The sequence below is a fragment of the Perissodus microlepis genome, chromosome 6 (assembly GCF_051167445.1).
Source record: "Perissodus microlepis isolate ML-2025 ecotype Zambia chromosome 6, ASM5116744v1, whole genome shotgun sequence".
Taxonomy (NCBI): domain Eukaryota; kingdom Metazoa; phylum Chordata; class Actinopteri; order Cichliformes; family Cichlidae; genus Perissodus; species Perissodus microlepis.
In genome coordinates this window covers 22,830,089-22,854,006 of record NC_140466.1, presented here as the reverse complement: position 1 = coordinate 22,854,006, position 23,918 = coordinate 22,830,089, and the positions used below count along the sequence as shown (strand labels likewise).

The following is a 23,918-nucleotide window of genomic DNA, read 5'->3' as shown; positions in this document are numbered from 1 at the left end:
ACCCACTATCGTTGTACCCCATGCACCACACCAAACCATCACTTTTGTTGTTCCAACAGTCTTGTAGGGATCCATCCAATGTGGGTTAGTGTCAGACCAATAGCGGTGGTTTTGTTTGTTAACTTTACCATTCACATAAAAGTTTGCCTCATCACTGAACAAAATCTTCTGCGTGAACTGAGGGTCCTGTTCCAATTTTTGTTTTGCCCATTCTGCAAATTCTGTGCGCCGATCTGGGTCATCCTCGTTGAGATGCTGCAGTAGCTGGAGTTTGTAAGGGTGCCATTTGTGAGTAGCTAATATCCACTGAAGGGATGTTCGTTTAATGCCACTCTCCAGTGACATGCGGCGAGTGCTACGCTGTGGGCTCTTGCTGAATGAAGCTAGGACAGCCACTGATGTTTCTTCATTAGTGACAGTTTTCTTGCGTCCACATTTTGGCAAATCCAACACTGAACCAGTTTCACGAAACTTAGCAAGCAGTTTGCTAACTGTAGCATGGGATATGGGTGGTCTCGTAGGGTGTCTTGCATTGAAATCTGCTACAATGACCCGGTTACTGCGTTCACCAGATACAATTTCGATCCGCTCCTCACGTGTTAACCTCTTCGACATGTCAATGGTTGTGAACAAAGAGAAACTTGTAAATAACTCATGAAAGAATAAAGTTATGTTGAAACCGAGCACACCATTGTTTTTCTTGTGACATTACCAATAAGTTTGATGTGTCACATGGCCCTCTTCCTATTGAAAAAACAAAAGTTGTATCCAAGATGGCCGACTTCTAAATGGCCACCATGGTCACCACCCATCTTGAGGAGTTTGCCCCCTCACATATACTAATGTGCCACAAACAGGACTTTAATATCACCAACCATTCCCATTTTATTACGGTGTATCCATATAAATGGCCCACCCTGTACATACAATGTTCACTTTACACTTTTTTTGGGGGGGTAAATGTAGTAATCGATAGTTACTTCAGTTATTGTTTACAGTGGTTTACACAGATTAGACTAATCTTACTTTTGCTTTCTTCATTCTTTTTTTTAGTTTAATTAGAATAATTCAGTATTTTCTTTGGTCGCCGCACTGCTCTATTTTCTTTACAACGATATAAACCAGTAAAGTCAAAGATGTATGAGATTTGTGCTGAAATTATTATTTCTGTAAGCTCAGTCTGCACAGGTTGTTATACTGAGCAGGTGTGTTCAGTCATTGTTTACTCTCAAGAGTAGCATACTTGACTCCAACCTTCCACATCCTTACGATCATTTTGCTGCCGGCCAAGACGACTTTTAAACTTGATCGTAGCACTACCACCATGAGTCATTGCAGTTCTCATCTCTGCAGAGCTAAAACCTCAAATTCAGGTACAGGGTGAATTCTGCTTAGTTGGGACATGCTGTCACTATCACTTAGAGATTTTGATCGAGTCCCATTGTGTGGCTGTTTGTATATCATTTCCTTGCATCGTATTGACTAAGATTGACTGTGTTTTGTGGTAGGCTTGGAAAATGTACCTGGCTTGGGGGTATTTGGTAATTAAATTATCAGGGGAAAATATGAATATATATATATTCAATCAGTGTGGCCATTGTTGAAGCTGTGCATCTAATAATAGAGTTACTATAACATGTTACTATACTGCAATAACTATAACTGCAATAACATGGATCAGAATTTGGATGGCTTGTTAGGTCACAACAACCCTTTCAAGGTAAAATTCTTGAGGTTGTCTGCCACAGTACTTTTGTATACATTTCAATACAGCAATTCACACAGAATGCATTATTTATTTGGTAAAAGTATTTACCTATTTTTTTGTCTGTACATTATTTGTTGTTGGTGGATATAAGATTGAAAGTTTTTTTGTTTTTTTAATCCAGAGTGTTAGTCGTGTTTTCTTTGCAGCAAATCAAAATGGTGCGAGATTTCATTAGTATGTAGATTCCTACCTGCTGAAACTCTCTTATTGTATGTTTCTTCGAATTGCAGCTGTGAGGCTCTTGTTAGATAATTTAAAAGAGCAGAACAAAGTTATTTATTGAAAACAATGCACATCTCCCCAAATCTCTCCCACTTTCCCAGTCCTCATCATGTGTTGATGCAACACAGTGAGTATGCACCTTTTGAAAACTCCAAACAAATAGGTATTGTTACACTAGCCTTTATTATATTTGAAATCAGGTACCTTATTGAAATAATCAAACTATGGATATTTATTAAGAACAAAAACAGTCCACTTGTATCAGAAATATTAAAAAGTTGAAGTAGAAAAGCTTTGAATGTCTCCTGTTACACCCCACAATGAGACTGTAGAGCCAAAATGTTTACACCTTGTTATAATTCACTGGGCAGAATTTCTGAGGATGTTTTACTGATTACTAATTTGCTTTGTATGATAAATTATTTACTTTGTGGCAGCTCACTGTTTTGTCTCAAAGCCTCATTCACATAGGTCTAGAAACCAGTTGGTTGCTGTGGCCTAACGATTGATTTCACAGTGACTCCCAGTACCCTCGAACGACCACTCACAGCAGGTTGATTCAACAGGAGGAATACTTGTTTTTCCCTAGTAACCAGTAGTTGTCAGGCAGTCGTCCATATTCCTGTCTGACTGATTGATATACATACATATCAACTGACAGATGCTAGAACAGATACATTTTTTTGTTTGTTTTGCATATTCCTGAATCCAAATCATTTGCTGAGATAGAAGCAGAAATACTAAATTAATAAACTGATGTCGTTCCATCAAAAGTTAGAAGCTAAAATCAAAGCAAAATTAGCTAAAATCCAAAATAGCCTAGGAAAGTAGAGAAATAAACAAAATATGATGGTTTTCTGGCTTTGACCCCACATATTTTCAGGGGGATTCAAGTCAGGCTTTGTACAGACATGTTAGTTACTTTTGTCATCTGGAGGTAGTTCTTTACCAGGAGGGACATTTGTTTTGGGTCGCCATCATTTTAGAAGGCAAAGGGGAAACCCAGACCCGGTTTTGCTGCTGACTCCTCAACATTTTCTTTCCAAATCTTCACATAACCTTCTTTATCCATGATCCCTTCCACCTTGATGAGAATCCCAGTTCCAAACGTATTGACACATTCCCACGGCATAATACTCCCACCACCATGTTTCACTGTGGGGACGGTGTTGTTTGGGTTGTATGCCTCTCCCTTCTTTCTCCAAATATAAGCAACATCTCTGCGGCCTAAGAGATCTAGTTTCCTCTCATCTGACCAAAGGGCGCACTTCCAGTATCTTTCTTCAGGCTGTCTTTAGCTTACTTGACCATTCTGACCTGAAGCTTTCTCTTTTTCAGATATGGATGGGTTTTTTTGGTCTGCAACCTCGCAGTCCAATCCTATGCTGTATTCTAGTGATTGTCGTCTTTGAGACTACAATACAACTTGGCTGAGTCACTCACTGCTGTCTTGGCAGTTGTTCTAGGGTCTTTAGACACATCTCTCACTAGTTTCTTTTTTCCAAAGTATTTGAAATCTTTCACTTCCTACCTCTGCCAGGCGTGTTCTGTACTGTGTGGCTTTCTTTGAATTTCTTGATGACAGCTCTGACTCCAGTTCTTGACACTTGAAAGCGCTGTGATAACTATGCATATCCATCTCCTGCTTTGTGAGCATCAACAATTATTTTTCTCAAATCTAAACTGATTTCTTCTGTTGAGGTTTTTATACTGTGTGCAAATTCAAAGGTAACCCTCAGTTTTCACTTAATTTTATAAGTTTTTGACCATTTCAAAGTTAGCACATTATTGAACAACAGTGGTTTATGCTTTGGTCAGTGGTCAGTTTTCAGGGGGCTAAAATTGACCAAGGGATTTTTTTTCTGAAATAAATCTGTTATTATGTGCATATAGAAATCATTTATGCTTTCTAAAGAAAACTTGTATGTTTATAATTGCTATGTTAAAAATTCCTTCCTTGTTAAAAAAGCACTTGGGGAAATGTTTGACAGAAACTTTCATTGGGGGGGGTAATAAGTTTGTCCTCATATTTAATTCTACAATCTGTGGTGGACCATTTCTTTGTCTCTGTGAAGTAAAAGTGTAATAATTACTATGTAAATGAGCATAAAATAGAAATTATTAAACTGTAGCACACATACTTGAAAAAAGTTCTTAGGATGTTAAGCAGAAACACTTAGTTAATATTCACTGTTTAAATAATAACGCTGTAATTTAACAACAGTAAGTAAACCGCAAAATTTTTTGCATAGTCCTTTTACAAAGAAAAAACCAGGAGAATAAAAAAATCGTTTAAATCGCTTCTGAGCTAACAGAACACCCGTGGTCTGCAGCCCTGAGTTATTACTCTGGGGTGGGCCATAGATTGTTCTTCTGACCAGTTTTAGTGAGCTGCTTTCAAGCATTTTATTTCATGGTTGGCAGCACTTTGGCATTTAACCTACTGGTCCTGCAGTCGGCTCTTTTTATCCTGCACAGTGTGCTGAAATTCCTAGATAATGCGGTTAGTATTTCTCCTCAGTTTAATTTGCATATCAGTGAACAGAAGTAGCAGACTACAAATGAACTCTCATCATCAAGACAATATTTTTGTTTGTTAGTCTTTTTAAAGGAGTTGGTCAAAACTCTTGGCACCCTCAGTTTTCCCCACTTTACACTTAAAATGTATTTCAGGGATTCTGGGAATGGTATAACATTTGGTCACTGTTGCAGAGCAGAGTTCAGCCTCCTGCAGCCATGCCTCAGGCTGGGTGCTTTAATGAACCTATTTGGCAGTTCAGGTAGAAACTGGCAAAGGACCAGGTTCTGGCCACTACTGCTGCTCATCTGTGGCGCTGTAATATAGTTTATATGGAAATTCATAATGGTAGTTTGGGCTCATTTTATAGGAAGACATTAAGCACCAATCGAGAGGGGATTTATTTAATGAAAGCTTGTTGGTGTGATTTAAATAAATATCCAACTTGACACAATTGTTTTTCTTTTGTGTTATTTCATTACAATAACTTTTGCAAAATCATTATTCCATAAATTCTCTGACCGCATATACTGCTGTTTTCTCTCTCTTTATCTCATCTCCTCTTATAGTCTCGGGAGCCTCTGTCACTGGTTGACCTGAAAGCAGAAGTATCTCCCAGGATCTCAGCGGAGGACTTAATTGACCTTTGCGAGCTGTCATTGTCCGGGTCCTCCAAAAGGAACAAAACTGGCAAGCCCAAAATTGTTGCAGTCGATATCCGCACTGCGGAAGAGTATCCTTACCATTTTTGTGCAGCTGGGAAATCAGTCGGTGCTGTCTCTCAACAGTTTTAACATGTAAATATTCCACTGCTGTTATTCAGTGTCAAACGTATACCACACTGGTTCTAGTAAAGGCAGATTTCAAGTACTTTAGTTCATGGCTGACTCCTGCAAAAGCTCTGATTCATGCATCTGTTTAACACCACACACTGAATAAATAAACTCAAAAGAAACCACAAATAAGCTGATGCAAATTAAAAGCAAAAGTTGGTTTATTGGCAACTGAGAGTGGCAAGGTGATTGGAGAATACTTCCCGCTGGCAGCTAAAGAGCCGTGGGAGAGGGTGTGCAGGAAGCTTGGGTGACAGGAGATGGTCTTGGAAATGTAAAAACACTGAGAGTTAGCAGGGTCTGCGATCTGGTAGAGTGCCAGAGATGCCAGGTATTTTCAAAGGCATGATGACATAAGGTGCAGCTGGTAAGGGCGGTTTTCATCACACCTGTCTGTGCTTCTCTACAATGATGAAGACACTCAGCACAATACACAGGGGAAGAAAAGAAAGAAAGTGCAAATCCAGGAGTCATGATAGTTCAGCCTGACCCAGAATGTGATGTTGAGGGGGAGTCGGAGGGTTTGGCAGAGCCCAGTGTGACAGCATCTTTGAATTTACACAGGGTGTAATTTCAAATTATTTAATACCTCGAACAGTGACCTGCTTTCTGTGCCATGTTAATAAATGTAAGATTCACTTCCTATGTGAATGATATGCAAAAGACTTTGAATTTGTGACATGAAGAAACATTTTGTCTTTCTCTGTTCAGTGCCTTGGATATTTTGGTTACCTATTTATGTGGTGGCAGTGCTTTGCTTTTCCTTGTTTTTAATGAAACCACAGGCAAAGAGATTAAAACAGCTTGGTCCCCATCAGTTGCAGTTCATCCAGGCTCTGCAACATTCAGCTGGCCCCCTGAAATTCCTCCAAACTGCCCCACCATATCCAGAAGTGACGAGCTATTAAAGCAGCAGCGTTTAGTTTAAGTAAAATGCATTCATCTGGCCTTTTGGCTACATGATCATTTCCACTTTATTAGCTCATCTGGCCTAAGGACTGATGGGTTTATGCCATGGCAAGGCCTCTCTCCATCAGTCCACATTTCACGACAATCACTACTCCTCCTATACTGTTGATCATAATTAAGTTAAACTCACATGCAGTGATCATCCATTAAGTCTTCACCTGAATTGTAGTCAAAGCCTTGTTAGCAGCCTTGAGGAGCAATAACCTCGGAACTATGATGGATTGTGAGCTGGATGACCTACTGACATTCAGATGTTCCCTGAAATTCTTACTTAAGTAGTAGATTTGATTTGATTTCTTGAAAGGATGTGCAGCAGCTAGATTGATTAAGGATAGAGATGGAAATTTGTTATCAAGTGAAGTAGGTGTATTGATAAGATTGAAGGAGTACTTTAAGGAGCTCATGAATAAAGAACATTACAGAGAGAGGAGGACAGATGAAGCACAGGAAGTGCAGAGGGATTAGTAAGGAGGGAGTGAGGCTAGGTATGAAGAGGGTGAAGAATGGTTTACACGGAGGAGGGTAGTGAATACTGTGGACAAAGGATGTTGAATATTGAGCTGTCAGGCAACACGGAAAGAGGAAAACCACAGAGAAGTCTGACAAAAAATTTTAGAAGGAATAGGGTAAGATGGAGGCAGATGATCTGCTGTGCCCTAAGGGGGGCAGCAGAAGATATTTTAGGTATTTTGCACAATAGATTGTTTACCCTGGTTAATGTTGTATGTCACATTTCATGTGAAAATTCTCTTCCTTCTTAAGCTATAATCATTTTACAGACTCACTGGGCTAAATGAAAGAGAAAGCTGAAACCTGGGTTGTTTCTTTCATGAAAAGTTGATGTTTTAGAGATGCAGCCTTTTCCCAGAACAGCAGCCGTATCCATGGCCTTGATGTGCATAAATGCACGCAGTCGTCTATATAAAACATCCCCGGTAGATTAAAAATGAAGCTTGTCACAATCAATACCCTCTTTTCTATTTTTTTTTGTTTTTTGTTTTTTTTTTTGCTCTGAATATAATTACAGAATTGCATAAAGGCATTCATTTTGTTGTTACAGGATGCAGTACAATAGACACAGAAATCCTCAAACACAGAAAATTCAAAGCACCAGAAAGAGTGAGGCTCAAAGGTTCAGCTCATCAGTGGAATGGCTGATTGGCTAAGGGGTTAAAGAGACATTAATCAATAAGGATTAGTGGCAAGATTAGAGATTTTGAAATGGCAGTTTCTGTGACGAAATTTCTTCTCTGGAGCATACTGATAGGCTCCACAGCCCAGCTCACATGGTCAAAAGGGATTAGGCCACTTTACAGGATTTGGCAAACCTTTTTCACCTCTGTTATGGTCTTTGGCAAACCCTTTTTGTGTGTTTTTGTAGTTGCAAAGAGAAGTGTGTTAAGCATTAGACAGTCCTGGTATGGTTTGATTTGGTAAACGTAGTAAAGTATTGCAACAAAGCTAATGCACTCAGAAAAAGGTCGTTCTCTGGTTTTTATTCAGTATATCAATCTGGGGTTGTTCAATATCACTTTGCCAAAGACTCTCACTGAGGGACCTTTCCTCTGTTTTTTCTTCTTCTTTTTATATCCTTATTATTACGTTTCTTTTTTTATTTCTCTCATTTTTCGCCCTTTCTATTCTTCACATCCTCTTCGCTTTTCCACACCTCTGCATTAAAGTTTGTCTTACATATGATTTGTACTAAAAGTCAGCCTGATCAGAATTATAACAAGCACTCACTGAACTTACGCAATATTGTTATGTACTGGTGTATCTGCTGTTTTTCAGTAATACAGCGACTCCCATGAAATGACACACAAGCACACACACTACACACAAACACATTTTTGGCCTTGCTTCTTCACCATTATTCCTTAACTCCTCTGCCTCCAGCTTCAACAGAGGCCACATTTCTGGAAGCATCAACATTCCCTTCAACACGACTTTTGGTCCGGAAAATGAGGTGGTGCAGTGTCCCGCTGCAGGAGGCCTCCAGAGCTATAGAGGGCGTGTCATTGTGGTCATCAGCCACAACATGAAGAGTGCAGCTATGGTGAGAAAGCAGTCATCCACGTATATGTGTGCAGCACCTCAGTATGTGCAGTATTTTTACATGAGGAAAATGTGAATTAACACAGAAGCATAATGTTTCAAGGGCTGAAATCACTATTGACTTTTCTGGTTATTCAATTCAGTTTTATTTGTACAGTGCCAAATCACAACAAACAGTCACCTCAAGGCACTTAATATTATAAGGTAAAGAGCCTACAATAATACAGAGAAACCCCAATAATCAGATGACCCCTGTGAGCAACCACCTTGGTGACAGTGGGAAGGAAAAACTCCCTTTTAACAGAAAGAAACCTCCAGCAAAACCAGGCTCAGGGAGGGGCGGCCATCTACCGTGACTGGTTTGAGGTGAGGGGAGGGAGACAAGACAGAAGACATGCTGTGGAAGAGAGCCAGAGATAAATAATAACTCATAATTAAATGTAGAGTGGTGAATAACACATGGCAAGTGAAAAGGGATGAGAGAAAGAGTGCATCATGGGAAGCCCCAGCAGCCTAAGTCTATTGCAGTGTAACTAAGGAGGGTCATCTGATCCAGCCCTAACTATATGCTTTGTCAAAAAGAAAAGTCTTACGCCTAATGTTAAAAGCAGAGAGGACATCTGACTCCTGAATCCAAGTTGGGAGCTGGTTCCACAGATGATGGGCCTGAAAGCTGTAGGCTCTGCCTCTCATACTACGAAGAGCTCTATTGGTATGATATGTTATTATGAGTTCTTTAAGATAAGATGGGGTCTGATCTTGGTCAAAAACACCTCTAGGATTCCTCACAGTGTTATTGGAGGCCAAGGTAATATCATCCTGAGTAAGTATTTGGTTAAACACCATATATCTAAGATTTTGGGGGCTGAGTACAATCATGTCTGTTTTATCTCAATTTAAAAGCAGAAAATTAGAGGTCATCCAGGTCTTTATGTCTGTGTGTGTGTCTCTGGCTTTATAGAAAGATAACACTGGGTATGATCTGCATAGCAGTGAAAATGTATGCTATGCCTTCTAATGGTACCGCCTAGGGGAAGCAGGTAAAATGTAAACAGAACTGGTCCATCCAAAAAAACATCCAAAAAGTTTAACTTTTGTCTCGTCAGTCCAGAGAGTATTTTCAATAATATTTCAATTTGTTTGATGATCTGAAACATGTAAGTGTGACAAATATGCAAACCACTGCAGGTGTAAATGTGACTGCAAATGGTTGGTCTGTCCCTGTGTATTAGCCCTGTGACAGACTCAGAACCTGTCCAAGGTGCACCCCACGTCTCACCCTAACCCAGCTGGGATAGGCTCCAGCCCTCCGTGACCCAGATAAGGATAAACAAAACCACTGCAAACCACTGCAGCACAGTACCTTTGATATCTACAGCGTGCTCTAATTGCTGTAATAAAATGTTATAGTCAACAGTATCGAATGCTGCACTGAGGTCTAGTAGAAAAACCACAGAGATGAGTCCACTGTCAGAGACTATAAGATGATCATTTGTAACTTTCACTAAAGCTGTTTCTATATTGTGATGAGCTCTGGATCCCGACTGAAACCCTTCAAATAAATCGTTCCTCTGCAGATGATCAGTTAGCAGTTTTCTAACTACTCTTTTAAGAAATTTTGAGGTAAAAGTGTATAGATCCTTATGTATAACTGTTAGGTTATAATGGGGATAGACTAGTAACGGTCTTGTCCTTGCAACAAAAACAAACAAATAAACAAACAAACAAAAAAAGTAACTAACTATATTCATGGTTTTCATGGCCATGAAAATGTCTATCACCAGGAGTCAGAAAAAGTCCTGAACTTAAACTTTAATTTAGTGGTGGATGAAATTAATTTGTCCTTAACTGTTTGCGACCCTCCTTGACTTCTAAGTGGATCTAATTTCTCATTAGTTTGTGTAATAAAGGTAACCAATTACAACATTTATCAATTTCTTTCTGTCCTTCACACATTACAATAACCTGTGAATTGTGATGGATTGTGAGTGAGATGAGCTACTACATCGCTAACATTATGGTCCAGTTTTTAGTTTTTTAAAAACTGCTTTCTGGAACTGATGCAAGCATTTTGACAACTTGTTTTTATTCATAGGAGCATTTATGTGAGCATATATTTAATAAGATAAAACAATCAATCTTCTGTTTCATGACTACTAAAAATTTATACTTAGTCTTGTCGATGTTAAATATTTTGTGAAGGCAATAATCTTTAAATTCAGGCCTCTGTCTTGTAAAATTCAGCCATCTGTTATATAAAGCCACACTGAGATTATTGGTCTGGCGTACAGTGTAATAAATAGTTCATTGGAACATTTTGAACATTAGCAGATTATATTTTACATAAATCACCATCTGATATTTCAGTGAACAAAAATAAATTTGCTCACTCCAGCATAACACAAGAGAGAACTACACTGATCATCGTACATTCTCCTTTCGTGCTCTTCTTGGAATAAATTAGCCAAGCTGGCATTTATAAACTCAGCAGGGATAGTGCTTCAGGCAAAATCCCAATTTAGAAAAGATGTCCCCCTTCCATATGTTAGAAAGTGAAAAAGAAATAGTTCTTATTAACTGAGAAGACAATCCTGCATTTTCTTTATTAAAGGGAAGCATCAGAACTTTGCTGCGTTTAACCTTTTAATGGTCCACATAATCAGTATACAGTCATGTGGCTGTGGCTTTATCCCTGTCGTGTTTTGCATGGTGATAATCATGTTCTTTCATTTCAAGCCAAGTATCAAACATAATGATTTTTTTGTCATTATCATCATATATATAATTTGACAATTATTCATGTGACAGGATCACCTGAAAGTTTTAATTAGGTTTTAAGAAGCTGTTTTTGAAGAATTTGTGGATTTAATGTCAGAGACACGCTACTCCAGTCAATCCTAGACATAAGAAATCCATAAGGCCTTTGAATCACCTAAGTCATGAAATGAAATTATCAAAATTTAATTTCTTTACCATTTTACTGTGGTTAATAATTTGGTTAGAATAAGGTCAACCCCAGTTCAGCAGGTATCAGGGTTTTTTTTTTTATAATTGCATGAGTAGCAGAGGAAGAGGTTTTGCGATCATATTCCCCTCCTTGGTTTCACCATGTAACTGACACAACAAAGGTTCAATGAGAAGTCACAGAGAAATAAAAATTGTTTAATTCTTAAACTTAAAAATGTACTGAATTAGTGCATTTTTATGTTAAGGCGTAATCCCGCAGTTTGATGTGTAAATTTATGCTGAGCTTGTCTCAGAGAGGTTGGTAAACCAATTTTACATTGGAGTATTTTACAGTGGTGGATTTGCCTTTTATAACTACAGAGAAACTAGAACTACTTAAGTCCTAAATATTAGTAATACAGCAGACAGAAAAAGTTTAACAAAACCAATAAATCTGAAGTGTTTAGTATTCACAGTTTTTGATGAGAACTTTCTCTTTTTTTTCTGCAGTTTGCTGCACATCTAGTGAAGATGAGTTTTCCACGTGTTTGTATCCTGGACGGAGGGATCAACAAGCTGAAGCCCACCGGGCTCCTGACGGTCCCTTCCCCGCAGATCTGAGCCTCTCCCTTAGCTTGACTTTAAAATAAAGGGAAAATGAAAAGATTGTAAATAGTACTTTGAGCTGACACTGAAGTAAAAAAGGAAATCTGTGAACAAGCATCACCATTGCATTTGGACTTTTTTATATAATCTAATTGTTAATTGTTGCAAAATGACTAACTGCATTGAAATGATCTGCTTTTTTTTAAATTCATTTTGGTTTCATGATCATGCTCACAGAGCCATTATGTGGTTATTGTTCTGGCTTATTAAACAAGAATAACTGACTAACAAGGTAATGATCCCATGTAGTAGTGCATTACACAGATTGAAAAAATGTGCTTAAAAATGTGCTTATAAATCTGCTGGCGCCCTAAACCAGCCTTTATCAAAACGTGCTTTTTTAGAGCAGCTGCTACTGTATTTAGTGTAGTAGTTTACACTAATAATTCAGCTGCCTGTGATCACTGTGTTTGTGTGAGAAACAATAAAAAGACACACACAACAGTTTTGCAGTTACTTATTAATGAATTTTCTTCACATTTTTCTACGTTCATTTGACCCGTGCTGTGCAAAAGCCTTGAGCCACCCCTTATTTGTATTTTGCAACCAAACAGCAAGACTTCTAATGTTTTTAAGTGATGAGCAATAGTTCTCTGTGCTTTCTGAAGGTTATTTTAAAGTTTTTCTTTGGCCATTGGCTGGTTTTTCACTCATTTTCAGTGCAATTCTTGTACCTGATAAATTTCAGAAGAATGTTTTTTGTTTGTTAAGCCATTTAAAACTGAAAAAGGCACCTAACTCAAAGTATCCCAGACAGAAAATAGTATTTAATACCAACAAAGGTATTTCCAAATAGCTTCAAATTAGCAAAACATTTGGCAGATATCAGCATGGTGTGAGGTGTTTCCAAAAGCCCTTCAGGAAACTGGAGGACAAAAACCGAAGTGACTGGCCAAAAAACACACAACAGTTATCAGTATCTGATTTATCCTGAATAGGATAGACATCATTATTTGCACAACTTTATCTAGAATTTCATCTCAACACATGATTGATGCAACTGACTGGACACTCCCACTGATTTGTGTGAATAAAAAGAAAAATATTAGGGGCAACTTCTGACAGACTAGTTTCTCTAACCTAAATTCTTCATCTCAAGGTAAGAGATGTTTTCACAGGATTTCAGTCAGAAATTATGGGTCATTTAGCATAATGAGTTAAAATAATTGCTTACATTGTCCTTTTCACTGTAATGCAATAATTTTAAATGTTTACATTTCCAAATCAGTGCTAAGAATAATTAGAATTCTCCCCCTACCAGGATTTGACCACATTCAAGAGGGAAAATGGTGCGGTATAAAGTGACCGTATTCACTGGAAATTGCCTTAATTCCACTACTCTTAACAATGTCTTCATTAAGCTGGTGGGCACAGATGGGGAGAGTGATCGCACGTGGCTCATGGGCTTGAAAGGGGCTTCATCCTTTGTCAGAGGAGCCGTAAGTCTGAAATATGCATCTTCATGATTATGTTTTTCAGGTTTTCTATATGAGATGATACACAAATGAAATCATTTTTGTGGAAATAAGGGGAATCTATTACCATGAAGATGGTCAAAGCAAACAGTTCACTTCATGGACCACAGTAAATTATAAGAGGAATTGTATGCTGGAGTGTTGAAGCTCAGCACAAATTGCTGTGTCATTTCTTTAGGTATCAAAGTTTAAGGTGTCCTGCTCCACTTGCCTTGGAAATCTTGTGCTGATAGAGTTAGACAAACAGTCTGTCCCACTGTTCCCAGAGGACGCTTGGTTTTGTGCCAAGGTGGAAGTGAAATCCCCTGAAGGAGACATCTACAGCTTTCCCATCTACCGCTGGATCACCGATAGCAAGGTGCACCGCTTCAAAGATGGAAAAGGTTTGGGAAACTGTGCTCATCTTAAATCTTGTTCAAACCATTGAAGATGTAAAACAAAGTTTGTAATGAGGCTGAAGCAATTTCCCAATATACCATATTTACAAGAACAACTTGAAACCATTTTTTCTTATTTAGCTCTGAGAGTCTTTGAACACAACCATCATCTTGGCAGGTACAGTCGGCAGCAGGAGATTCAGCAGCGAGAGGAAGACTATCGGTGAGAATTCAGAGCTTATACAGAGCTTTACAGCTCCTGAAACTGGAACGCAAATGCTGTCCAGTTATAGCTGAATATCCTAATACTAAACCTAAAGCTTAAATATATTTAAGCATTAAATTAAGCATTGCAGCATATTCTTTGTCTGCTGGCATTAATGAAAAGAAATTAAACTATTGCATATGTTGCAGATAAAAAGTATATCATGTCATACTGTAATTAACTTCCTCATCACTTTGCTGTTTCTTTGTTTCATCAGCTGGGATGCATATGCAGAGAAAATACCTCACTCCATGAAGGCAGAAAGCCCATTTTCACTCCCGTATGAGGTTCAGTTCTCCTTCAGTTCTCCTTGGATAATTGTAAGAAGAAGTGGGATAATATTGACAGCATCAATCGAGTGTTTTGCTGCAAAAAGACTGAAATATCAGGTACTGTACTAACATCATAGCACAGTAATGTGTAATTAACTCTTACCCTAAAATTTTCCCTATACCACTATACCAGGTAGATTTTACTGAATGATGAACTGTAAATCGTGAAGGTAAATGTTTCTTTTTCACAGAATATGTTCAGGAACACTGGAAAGAGGATGCTTTCTTTGGCTACCAGTTTCTAAATGGTGTCAACCCCATTTTGATCCAGTGTTGTACAACCCTGCCCAGTAACTTCCCTGTCACTGATGACATGGTCTTTCCCCGTGGCCAGTGCAGCCTGAGAGATGAAATGAAGGTGATCATCTGAATTCTTTATAATAAATGCACGTTTTTCCACGACCCACTGTCATTGTTGCACTTTTTACTGCACTGTCTTGTGCCTGCTCTTTCTTTGTTTTGTTTTGGGGTTTTTTTTGGCAATTTTTGCAAACTTGTACTTTATGTAGTCCAGTGTTGGTTGTCTGTTATATGTTTTATGTAGCACCGTGGTCTTGATAGAACGTTATCTCGTGTTACTGTGTACTCTACCACTGCACGTGGCTGAAATGACAATAAAACCACCCGACTTAGATTGACTTGATGTTTTGTCAAATAATTGTACTTGTACAGTCACTGACTAAATGTTATATCCACACTGATGCAATAACCTGAACTTTCAAACAGAAAGGGAACATATTCCTGTGACTACAAGCATCTAGAAGGGGTGAAAACAAACACCATCAATGGGAAGAAGCAGTATTTGATGGCTCCTCTCGTCCTGCTCCACAAAGCTCCTGATGATAAGCTAATGCCGATTGCTATTCAGGTAATTCATAATAATTAACACGGTTGTTTCTGTCCTGGATAGACATGCAACTATTTTGCTGGTAATACCTGAAATGAATAAAGAAAATCAACAGCCTATTTATGCAAGATAATTCATAATATTACTGGAGGGGTTGTATTTGTTGGGTCTGATTACTGGCGGGATCATAACCCCCCTGGAAATTACGCCCCTGATCCATATCGCCACTCCTCAAAAGCTGTGTCGCTGTACCGCTCCACCATTTTACTCCTCCCACACAGGGAGGGAAATTGTAGCATGAGTGCAGGGAGAATTAAAAACACACGTTCATTTGATGTTTTTGTTCTTTCAACCTTAACTTTTGTAATTCAAATAATTACATAATTGATTATTAATTGATGATTACACTACTGTGTAGGTTACTGTGCAACCTAATTTTTTCCCCTTCCTGAGCCATAACCTTGTGGAAAAGTTTAACCCACATTGCTGAGACCAGAGTCTGACATATGAATATATCAAATAGGTTTAATTTATAAACCCCAAAAGTCACAACAGCCAAGCAGTAGGTGTCGCATTTACGTAGCAGACAGAGATAATACAACTCAAAATACGCTAATATGGCCTACTCTGCCCTGTCCTTCTGTAGCTGAAGCAGACTCCATCAGATGACAATCCAATCTTTCTTCCTACTGATTCTGAGTACGACTGGTTGATCGCCAAGACTTTTGTGAGAAGTGCAGATTTCAATCACCATCAGCTCAATGCTCACCTGCTGCGCACACATTTGCTGGCCGAGGTTTTTGCAGTGTCACTGCTGCGCAATGTGCCCATGGTGCATCCTCTGTACAAGGTAACTGACGTTTGCTGAAACTTTCTCTCATAAATCATGTCACCGCGCGCACTGTTTACTTGAACTCTTCCTATAATTTCTTTCTTAAATTGTTATTTAAATATTCTTTTTTTTTAACTGTAAATTTTAAAATTTAAAATCTGTAAATTTTGTAAATTTCTTTATTGTAGTTTAATGGTTGGGCATTGCACAGCAATAAGTATTTCACTACATGTCGTAATTTGTATGATTATGTGTGTGATTGAATTTAAATAATGTTGAAAGCATATGAGTCTCTTATCAATGTGTCCACAGAGGACTACTGATTGTGCAACAGCGTACCTCAGCATAATAAATACTAAAGTGTTGCCCCAATCATGTCACTAACAGAGTTCCCTCTTTCCCTCAGCTCCTCAAACCTCACACACGCTACACTCTGCAGATCAACTTCTTAGCTCGACGCCTTCTCATTTCTGACACTGGCGCTTTCACTCAGGTACGCAAAGAACAGCACATTCACTAGACCTTTACTTAGAGAATGTTTTGTTTTTTTATTTCATGTTTAACATTTGTCTCTAACCAGGAGCTGCTTATTGTGTAGTTTGCAGGGTCAGGTGGAGAGGGCATGTTTACGATCCTGCGGAGGTCAGTGTCCTCATTAACCTACAGCTCCCTCTGTATGCCAGATGACATTGCTGAACGTGGCCTAGAGGATGTGCCAAACTTCTTCTACAGGGATGATGGACTAAAGGTTTGGGATATCATCCACAGCTATCATTAATATATTTTTCTTTTTTTTTTCCATCAAGCTGCTGCAATTCAAAGTTTGTAAATAATGCAAATGCATCTGTTACTTTACCTATGATACTGGGTCAAAATTTTACATATTATTTTTCAGTTTGGTGTAACTTCTTTTTGTTCAGTTTATTTTGTTGAAGAACTAGTTTTAGATTTTTATTTCAGTATTGAAAGCAGCTGAATCACAGTAATGTAAGCATCCCAGCATCAATGCACCAAAATGCACCAGTGCCTTCTCAAACTATTGTATTCATCAAATCAGATCAATAACAGAAAAATACTAAGCCTAAATAGATTTTTTTCTTTCATGTTTATTCTATGTGAGTTCACCAAAATGTTTTGCATGCCTATTTTTTGGTTTAGTTTTAGTCATATATATATGTCAATAGACTTATATTGGTGTATAAAAAAAAAAAAACACCCAGCACGCCCCTCCTTCAAGCTCGGGTCCTCTACCAGAGGCCCGGGAGCTTGAAGGTCCTGCGCAGTATCTTAGCTGTTCCCAGGACTGCACTCTTCTGGACAGAGATCTCCGATGTTGTTCCCGGGATCTGCTGGAGCCACTCGCCTAGCTTGGGAGTCACCGCACCTAGTGCTCCGATTACCACGGGGACCACTGTTACCTTCACCCTCCACATCTTCTCGAGCTCTTCTCTGAGCCCTTGGTATTTCTCCAGCTTCTTGTGTTCCTTCTTCCTGATGTTGCTGTCATTCGGAACCGCTACATCGATCACTGATCGCCGTCTTCTTCTGTTTGTCCACCACCATTTTGTCCGTCTGTATCTGGAAGTCCCACAGGATCTTAGCTTGGTCATTCTCCACCACCCTTGGGGGCATCTCCCATTTTGACCTCGGAACTTCCAGGTTATACTCGGCACAGATGTTCCTGTACACTATGCCGGCCACTTGGTTATGGCGTTCCATGTATGCCCTGCCTGCTATCATCTTGCACCCTGCTGTTATGTGCTGGATTGTCTCAGGGGCATCTTTACACAGCCTGCACCTGGGGTCTTGCCTGGTGTGATAGACCCAAGACCCAAGCCTCTATGGATCTTGTACTCAGAGCTTGTTCTTGTGCTGCCATGATTAGTGCCTCTGTGCTGTCTTTCAGTCCAGCTTTGTCCAGCCACTGGTAGGATTTCTGGATATCAGCCACCTCCTCTATCTGCCGGTGGTACATACCGTGCAGGGGCCTGTCCTTCCATGATGGTTCCTCGTCTCCCTCCTCTTTCTTGGGTTTCTGCTGCCTGAGGTATTCACTGAGCACTCGGTCAGTTGGGGCCATCTTCCCAATGTATTCTTGGATGTTCGTTGTCTCATCCTGGACTGTGGTGCTGACACTCACCAGTCCCCGGCCCCCTTCCTTCCGCTTAGCGTACAGCCTCAGGGTGCTGGACTTGGGGTGAAACCCTCCATGCATGGTAAGGAGCTTTCTTGTCTTTATGTCAGTGGCTTCTATCTCCTCCTTTGGCCAACTTATTATACCAGCTGGGTACCTGATCACGGGCAGGGCGTAGGTGTTGATAGCCCGGATCTTGTTCTTACCGTTCAGCTGACTCCTCAGGACTTGCCTGACCCTCTGCAGGTACTTGGTGGTTGCAGCTTTCCTAGTGCTGTCAGCTTCTTCAGCCAGTAGGCGTGGACCATGTCAGGGCCTGGTGCTGTCCAACTCTACATACTAGAGACCCTTGCTTGGATGTCTGCCACCGTGATGGTTACTGGACCCTGTTCAGGGAGGTTGCTATGGTCTGCCCTCAGATCCACTAGCCACTGAGCATTGCCGTTATGGGTTGCGTCCTTCTCCCATATGCTCTTCCAGTATTGCTCCGTCTCCAGCCTTGGTGGTGCTGTTCTCTTATTGTTCCCCTGCCACTGAGAGTACATCTGTGGAGAACAGCTGGTTTATTCTCCTGCCTTCTATCTCTCTGGTGTACCTCCTCAAGCGGCTAGCCAAGGCTGTGAGTCTTTGCTTGGCAGTTTCCAAGGCCTCAGGTATGGACAGCTTGCTGTATTTTTTATGCACCTTCTTTGTCGCACCTTTCTGCAATTCCGTTAGTTGGCTAACCTCCCTCCGTGCTACTTTGATCTTGCCCTCTAGCCTCCTTCTCCATGGAGGGTACTGCCCCTTGTGGCTGTTGAACTTGTAGCCAAGCATCTCACTGATCACTGCTTCCGTATTGTAGATCAGCTTGTTAGTCTCGGTAAGCGTGGCTGTAGGTATCATCCGTAGTGCTGCATTAACATCATCGAGCAGACCTTCTGAGGGTACTTCACGTAATCTTGGTAACTGGCTACGGGGGATCCAGGTTTCAAGCTTGGCCATCATCCTATCTTTCAGGTCAGTTCCTCTCGCACTCAACGATCCTTCTCCTATCGCACTTGGGGCTTTGTACCCAATCTCGGGTGGGGGTGATGATATCTCCCCCCTGACCTGGCGTCCTGGCTCCCCCTTGCCGTAGCATTTATGTTGTACCTCGTCAATCTCTAGCTGTGAGAGCAGCAGAGCTTTCGAATGTTGGAACACTGAGCTACTGAGTTACTTGCGTAGTAGCATTCCAACAACGCCCTGTTTTCGTCTCTTGCCCACCGATGCCTTCTTGTTCCAGTAGCCCACTTCTCGTCAGGGTGCCCTGGTTCCTCAACACCTGACGCGGACCTTGTTGATCCGGGCGACGTCCAAGCCGGCATGCTTTCATATTTATCTGTCTCGCTCATGTCTGCTGTGTGTGTGTATGTACATCTATATATATATATATCTATATCTATATATATATATATATATATATATATATATATATATATATATATATATATATATCAGATTTCTACATATATATATATATATATAATCTGATATATATATATATATATATATATATATATATATCAGATTTCTACATCTGTCAGCTTTTTGTTCTTCTTTGGTGAAGTAATTTATTTCATATATCATTATAATGACTAGTTGATCGGTTTCATACTCATTAAAATCACTTCAAATGTGTCACTTCCAATAAAATCACTGGAATGTTATTTTCTGTACTCAACAGAAAAAGGCCATAAATATCAGTGATATGATTGATGCACCTCAATTCAGTTTCTTCAATCCAATATTCCATTATGAAAAATATCGTTTACAGGAAAATAAGAGATAAATCTTTTAATTTGACCGTTTTGTTATATTGGGGGGGGTTAAGCAAAGAGGTTGGGCAAAGAAAAAAAGCACAATTTAAAAAAAAATCTGGTTGCTAGGGTCAGTTTTTATACAAATCTATAATGAAAATATATTTTACTCAGTGTATTCCCATTTCTCAAAGGTTTGTGCAGGGAATGCTCGGCTACTACTACAAGAGTGACCGTGAGGTCCAGGAGGACTCTGAACTTCAGAAGTGGATTTTGGACATTTTTGAACATGGTTTCTTTTCTCAAGCAGAAACAGGTTGGCTTCAAAGAAATGTTCAGTTCTTATTATGATAAAGTTGATTGATCCTTAGTACTGAGATGTTACATCACTGATGATGTGTCCAGGGGCACTTTAAACAATATTTCAATATTTACGATGATGATGATAATGGTGATTTATCCATTTATGATTATACTGCAAAAATAAGTAACTTTTGTTTGTTCGCCTAAATATATTTAAGTGACACAGTTATTTTTCTGTGTTTAACAGGAATTCCTCAGAGATTTACCTGTGTGACTGCGTTGGTCAAGTTTGTCACCATGGTGATCTTCACCTGCTCAGCCCAGCATGCAGCTGTGAACAGTGGACAGGTATATAAACCTAATTCAACCTAATTATTTAAAATGTAAATAAAAACAGAATCATTCATTGATTTGTAGATGTATTTACAATAGAACATAGTAAACATATGAAATGTTTAAACTGAGAAAATGTAACCTTACAAGAAAAATAATGTCTCATTTTGTATTTGATGGCAGAAAAATACATTTTAAAAAGCTAGGACAGGGCTTTGTGTACAACTCTGACACACTGTAGCATCCCCTCTTCTTTTACCAACAGTCCAAAAACATCTGGGAACTGAGGAGATCTGAGAGAGGAGTGTCCCATTCTTGTCTGATATATGATTCTAGCTGCTAAACAGTCCTGGGTCTACTGTGTTAGTTTTTCATTTCATGATGCATCAAATGTGTTTTCAACTGTTGAAAGGCCTGCATTATGAAGCCATGATCTTCTGATAGGTGAAACACCATGATTATTGCTCTTATTAATCAGTTATCCTTTACTTCTTGATTAAATGCAGTATGACTATGGTGGCTGGATGCCCAACACTCCCATCTCCCTGCAACTCCCACCACCGACCACAAAGGGGACGACAAGCGAGGCCACGATGTTGGCGACTTTCCCTGACGTCAATGTAACAGTTCAGGGCATGGCCACCATGTGGCTCCTCAGCAAGCAGTCCAGTGACTTTGTAAGGAGCAAAGATTTCATTAAGAATGACAGAAATTATGTTTAAATTCAAGTTTTGTGAAAAAAAATACATATGTATGCAATAATTTTTAGGGGCTAATTTCATAAATAATTTGAATGCTGTTGAAGAAAAACTGAATGTATCATTGTTCTCATCAGGTTCCCCTTGGCCAGTACCCAGAGGACCATTTCACTGAGGAGATTCCCCGCAAGATATTAAAGGATTTTCAGATGGAGCTTGAAGATTTGAGTTTAGTCATTAAAGCCAGGAACAAGCATTTAGAAGTGCCATACACCTACATGGATCCAGCAGAGGTAGAAAACAGTGTGGCCATTTGAATATTAGAAGACTCAGCTGTGAGATAAAATTCAGTTCCCTCTTCAAATAAAAGCAGCCAAAGAAAGTTCTGACTTTTACTGATGAAATAGCAGAAATAGAACTTAACGCTTCTAATTATTGTATGCTGATTTGTGGATTTTATCCATCTGCTGTGATGTGTTGTAGATTAGAAACTTAAAACATCTTCTGATTTTCAATAAACTGTCCCATCCTTTCAAAAACATGTCAAAGAAAACTGATATTATTGTGAACAAATCATGACTTTTTTTAGTGATTGATTTTTGTTAAAGTCTGTCTTAAAGAAGTCTGAAAACATTGAAAACATTTACCAAATTTTATTGTTTTTATTTTCATTTTTTTTAGCTTAAAAAAATTGAGAGAACCACTGCATTTCCCCCATACAGACATTTATTTAATTTAAGAAATATGTCTCTCTTCTGTCTTAAATGCATGTGTATGTTTGAGGGCATCTTCTGTTTACCTCAGAGTTGATCAATCTGTGTTTGTCTGTCTCCCTGTAAAATGCTCACCTGCCAAAGCTCCACTAATTAACTCACCTGTTCTTCATCTGGTTATCAAGCTGGCTTCTTAAGGCTAAAGTAAATACTCAGCCATCATTAGATTGTGCTCTGCCCTCTGGCCCTTAGTTTATTTTTTGGAGCTAAGCTCTGTTTCTGTGAAGACCTCTCACTGTATTTGGATTTCCTTCGGGTATATGTGACAGTGTGTGTGTATGACCACAGATGGAATTCATAGCATTACAGACACGTTTTTTCTTACTCATTTCTCACATCCTGTAAATCCTATGTTAATCTTTTCCCGCTCTACAGTGGCTGTTGTTTAATGTTGGCCATCCTACACTTCTGGTTTCCGTTGTAGAAATTATTTTCTAGTTTTTTGTTTTTTTTGGGGGGGGGGTTGTATGGTATCTTGTCAGCTCTCATTACTATAATATGACTTTGCATTATACAGAGCATCATTTAACACCATCCACCCATTCGCTTCCGCTTATCCTTTTTTTTAGGGTTGCGGGGGGTGCTGGAGCCTATCCCAGCTGTCAAAGGGCGAGAGGCAGGGTACACCCTGCATGGGTTGCCAGTCTGTCGCAGGGAGACAGACAACCATTCACACTCACATTCACTCCCACATTCACTGGTGACAATAGTTATGGTTCTTGTCATGTTATTCAGCGATGTTGAGTTGTTTGGACTTTTTTTTTTAGTAAATATCAAGTAAATCTCTAATTCTTGTTTTTTCTTGGCTTTATATTCATGTTCCCTTAGTGCTAACTTAGTGCGTTAGTTCTGTTCTCAGTCCTTAGTCTTGTATATTATATTTTTTCCTAGATTTATGGGTCAAGTCTCCACCAGTGATTTTCTCCTTCCTGTTTTATTTTGGCAACCAGTGTCTGGACCGTCGGCTCTTTTCCTGGAAAAAATGCTCAACTTTAAGTTCAACCTTCATCTACCCTGTCCTACATTTGGGTTCTCAATCTTTCACTATTCATCACAGCTGAATCTGATAATTGTGACCATTTTCATACTGTGAAGTCATTGTCATATTAAAACTCTTTGTTGTATCTGCTGAAGGCAGCCATCAAAAGATGGGTGCACTGCAGTTGTAAAGGAAACGACATAGCCAGAAACAATATTCAAGTAACTTGTGGCTACAAGGCTCAGTTGGTACTAAGTTGGGCCCAAAATGTTACAACACCACCAGGCTAAATTGCTGAATTTTTAAAAAAAAAAGTATTTATACAGGTAATGGCCTTCACCGTCGCTGCCTTCCACACGGCTGGCCTCCAGACCTGCTCTGTTATGAGCTATTGAGCCATCGACCCCCAGGCCGACCCCCTGAACTGTGTTTGAACTGTTTTTGTGAGCTCTGATTTTGTTTTAAGTCCTGGGCCCCCCACCGCCCACCCGGGTTTCTGTCAAGGTCCTGGGAGTGACAGTGTTTTGTGTTTGACTCCCTGAGTCACTCTGTATTACCTCTGTGCATCTTCCCATGTTCCACTCTGTTTTACCTCCGTGTGTCATCCTGTGTGTCATCCTGCATATCATTCTGCGAGTCATGGTTTCAAGTTTGTGTAGTTTTCCTAGTTTAGATTTATCTTAGTTTCTATCCTCGCCACCTCTGTTTCTGTCTGTATTATCACATCATATAAATAAAGCTCACTCATCGCATCTACGTCAGTGCCTGCTTTTGGGTCCTTTTCCCTTCAACCCCACACAACTGCCGCTGCA

At 39.5% G+C, this 23,918-nt stretch overlaps 1 protein-coding gene and 1 pseudogene across 3 annotated transcripts in view; both read left to right on the top strand.

Moving 5' to 3' along the window:
• The window catches only part of tbck (TBC1 domain containing kinase), a 51,734-nt gene extending 39,313 nt beyond the window's left edge, over positions 1–12,421 (top strand). For both annotated transcript variants that reach the window (XM_084931524.1, XM_084931523.1), the window contains exons 24-26: positions 5,078–5,241; positions 8,207–8,366; positions 11,822–12,421. In XM_084931524.1, coding sequence (XP_084787650.1) covers positions 5,078–5,241; positions 8,207–8,366; positions 11,822–11,932 — 435 coding nt within the window. In that variant the 3' untranslated portion in view covers positions 11,933–12,421. The remainder of the gene's footprint in view (positions 1–5,077; positions 5,242–8,206; positions 8,367–11,821) is intronic.
• A 107-nt stretch (positions 12,422–12,528) lies between these two features.
• LOC146385687 (hydroperoxide isomerase ALOXE3-like) lies at positions 12,529–23,918 on the top strand (annotated as a pseudogene). Its single transcript, XR_014800524.1, has 13 exons — positions 12,529–13,416; positions 13,631–13,835; positions 13,971–14,052; positions 14,312–14,483; positions 14,618–14,784; positions 15,153–15,294; positions 15,920–16,123; positions 16,512–16,598; positions 16,704–16,871; positions 20,213–20,336; positions 20,571–20,671; positions 21,163–21,333; positions 21,492–23,918. The product of XR_014800524.1 is annotated as a hydroperoxide isomerase ALOXE3-like (transcript).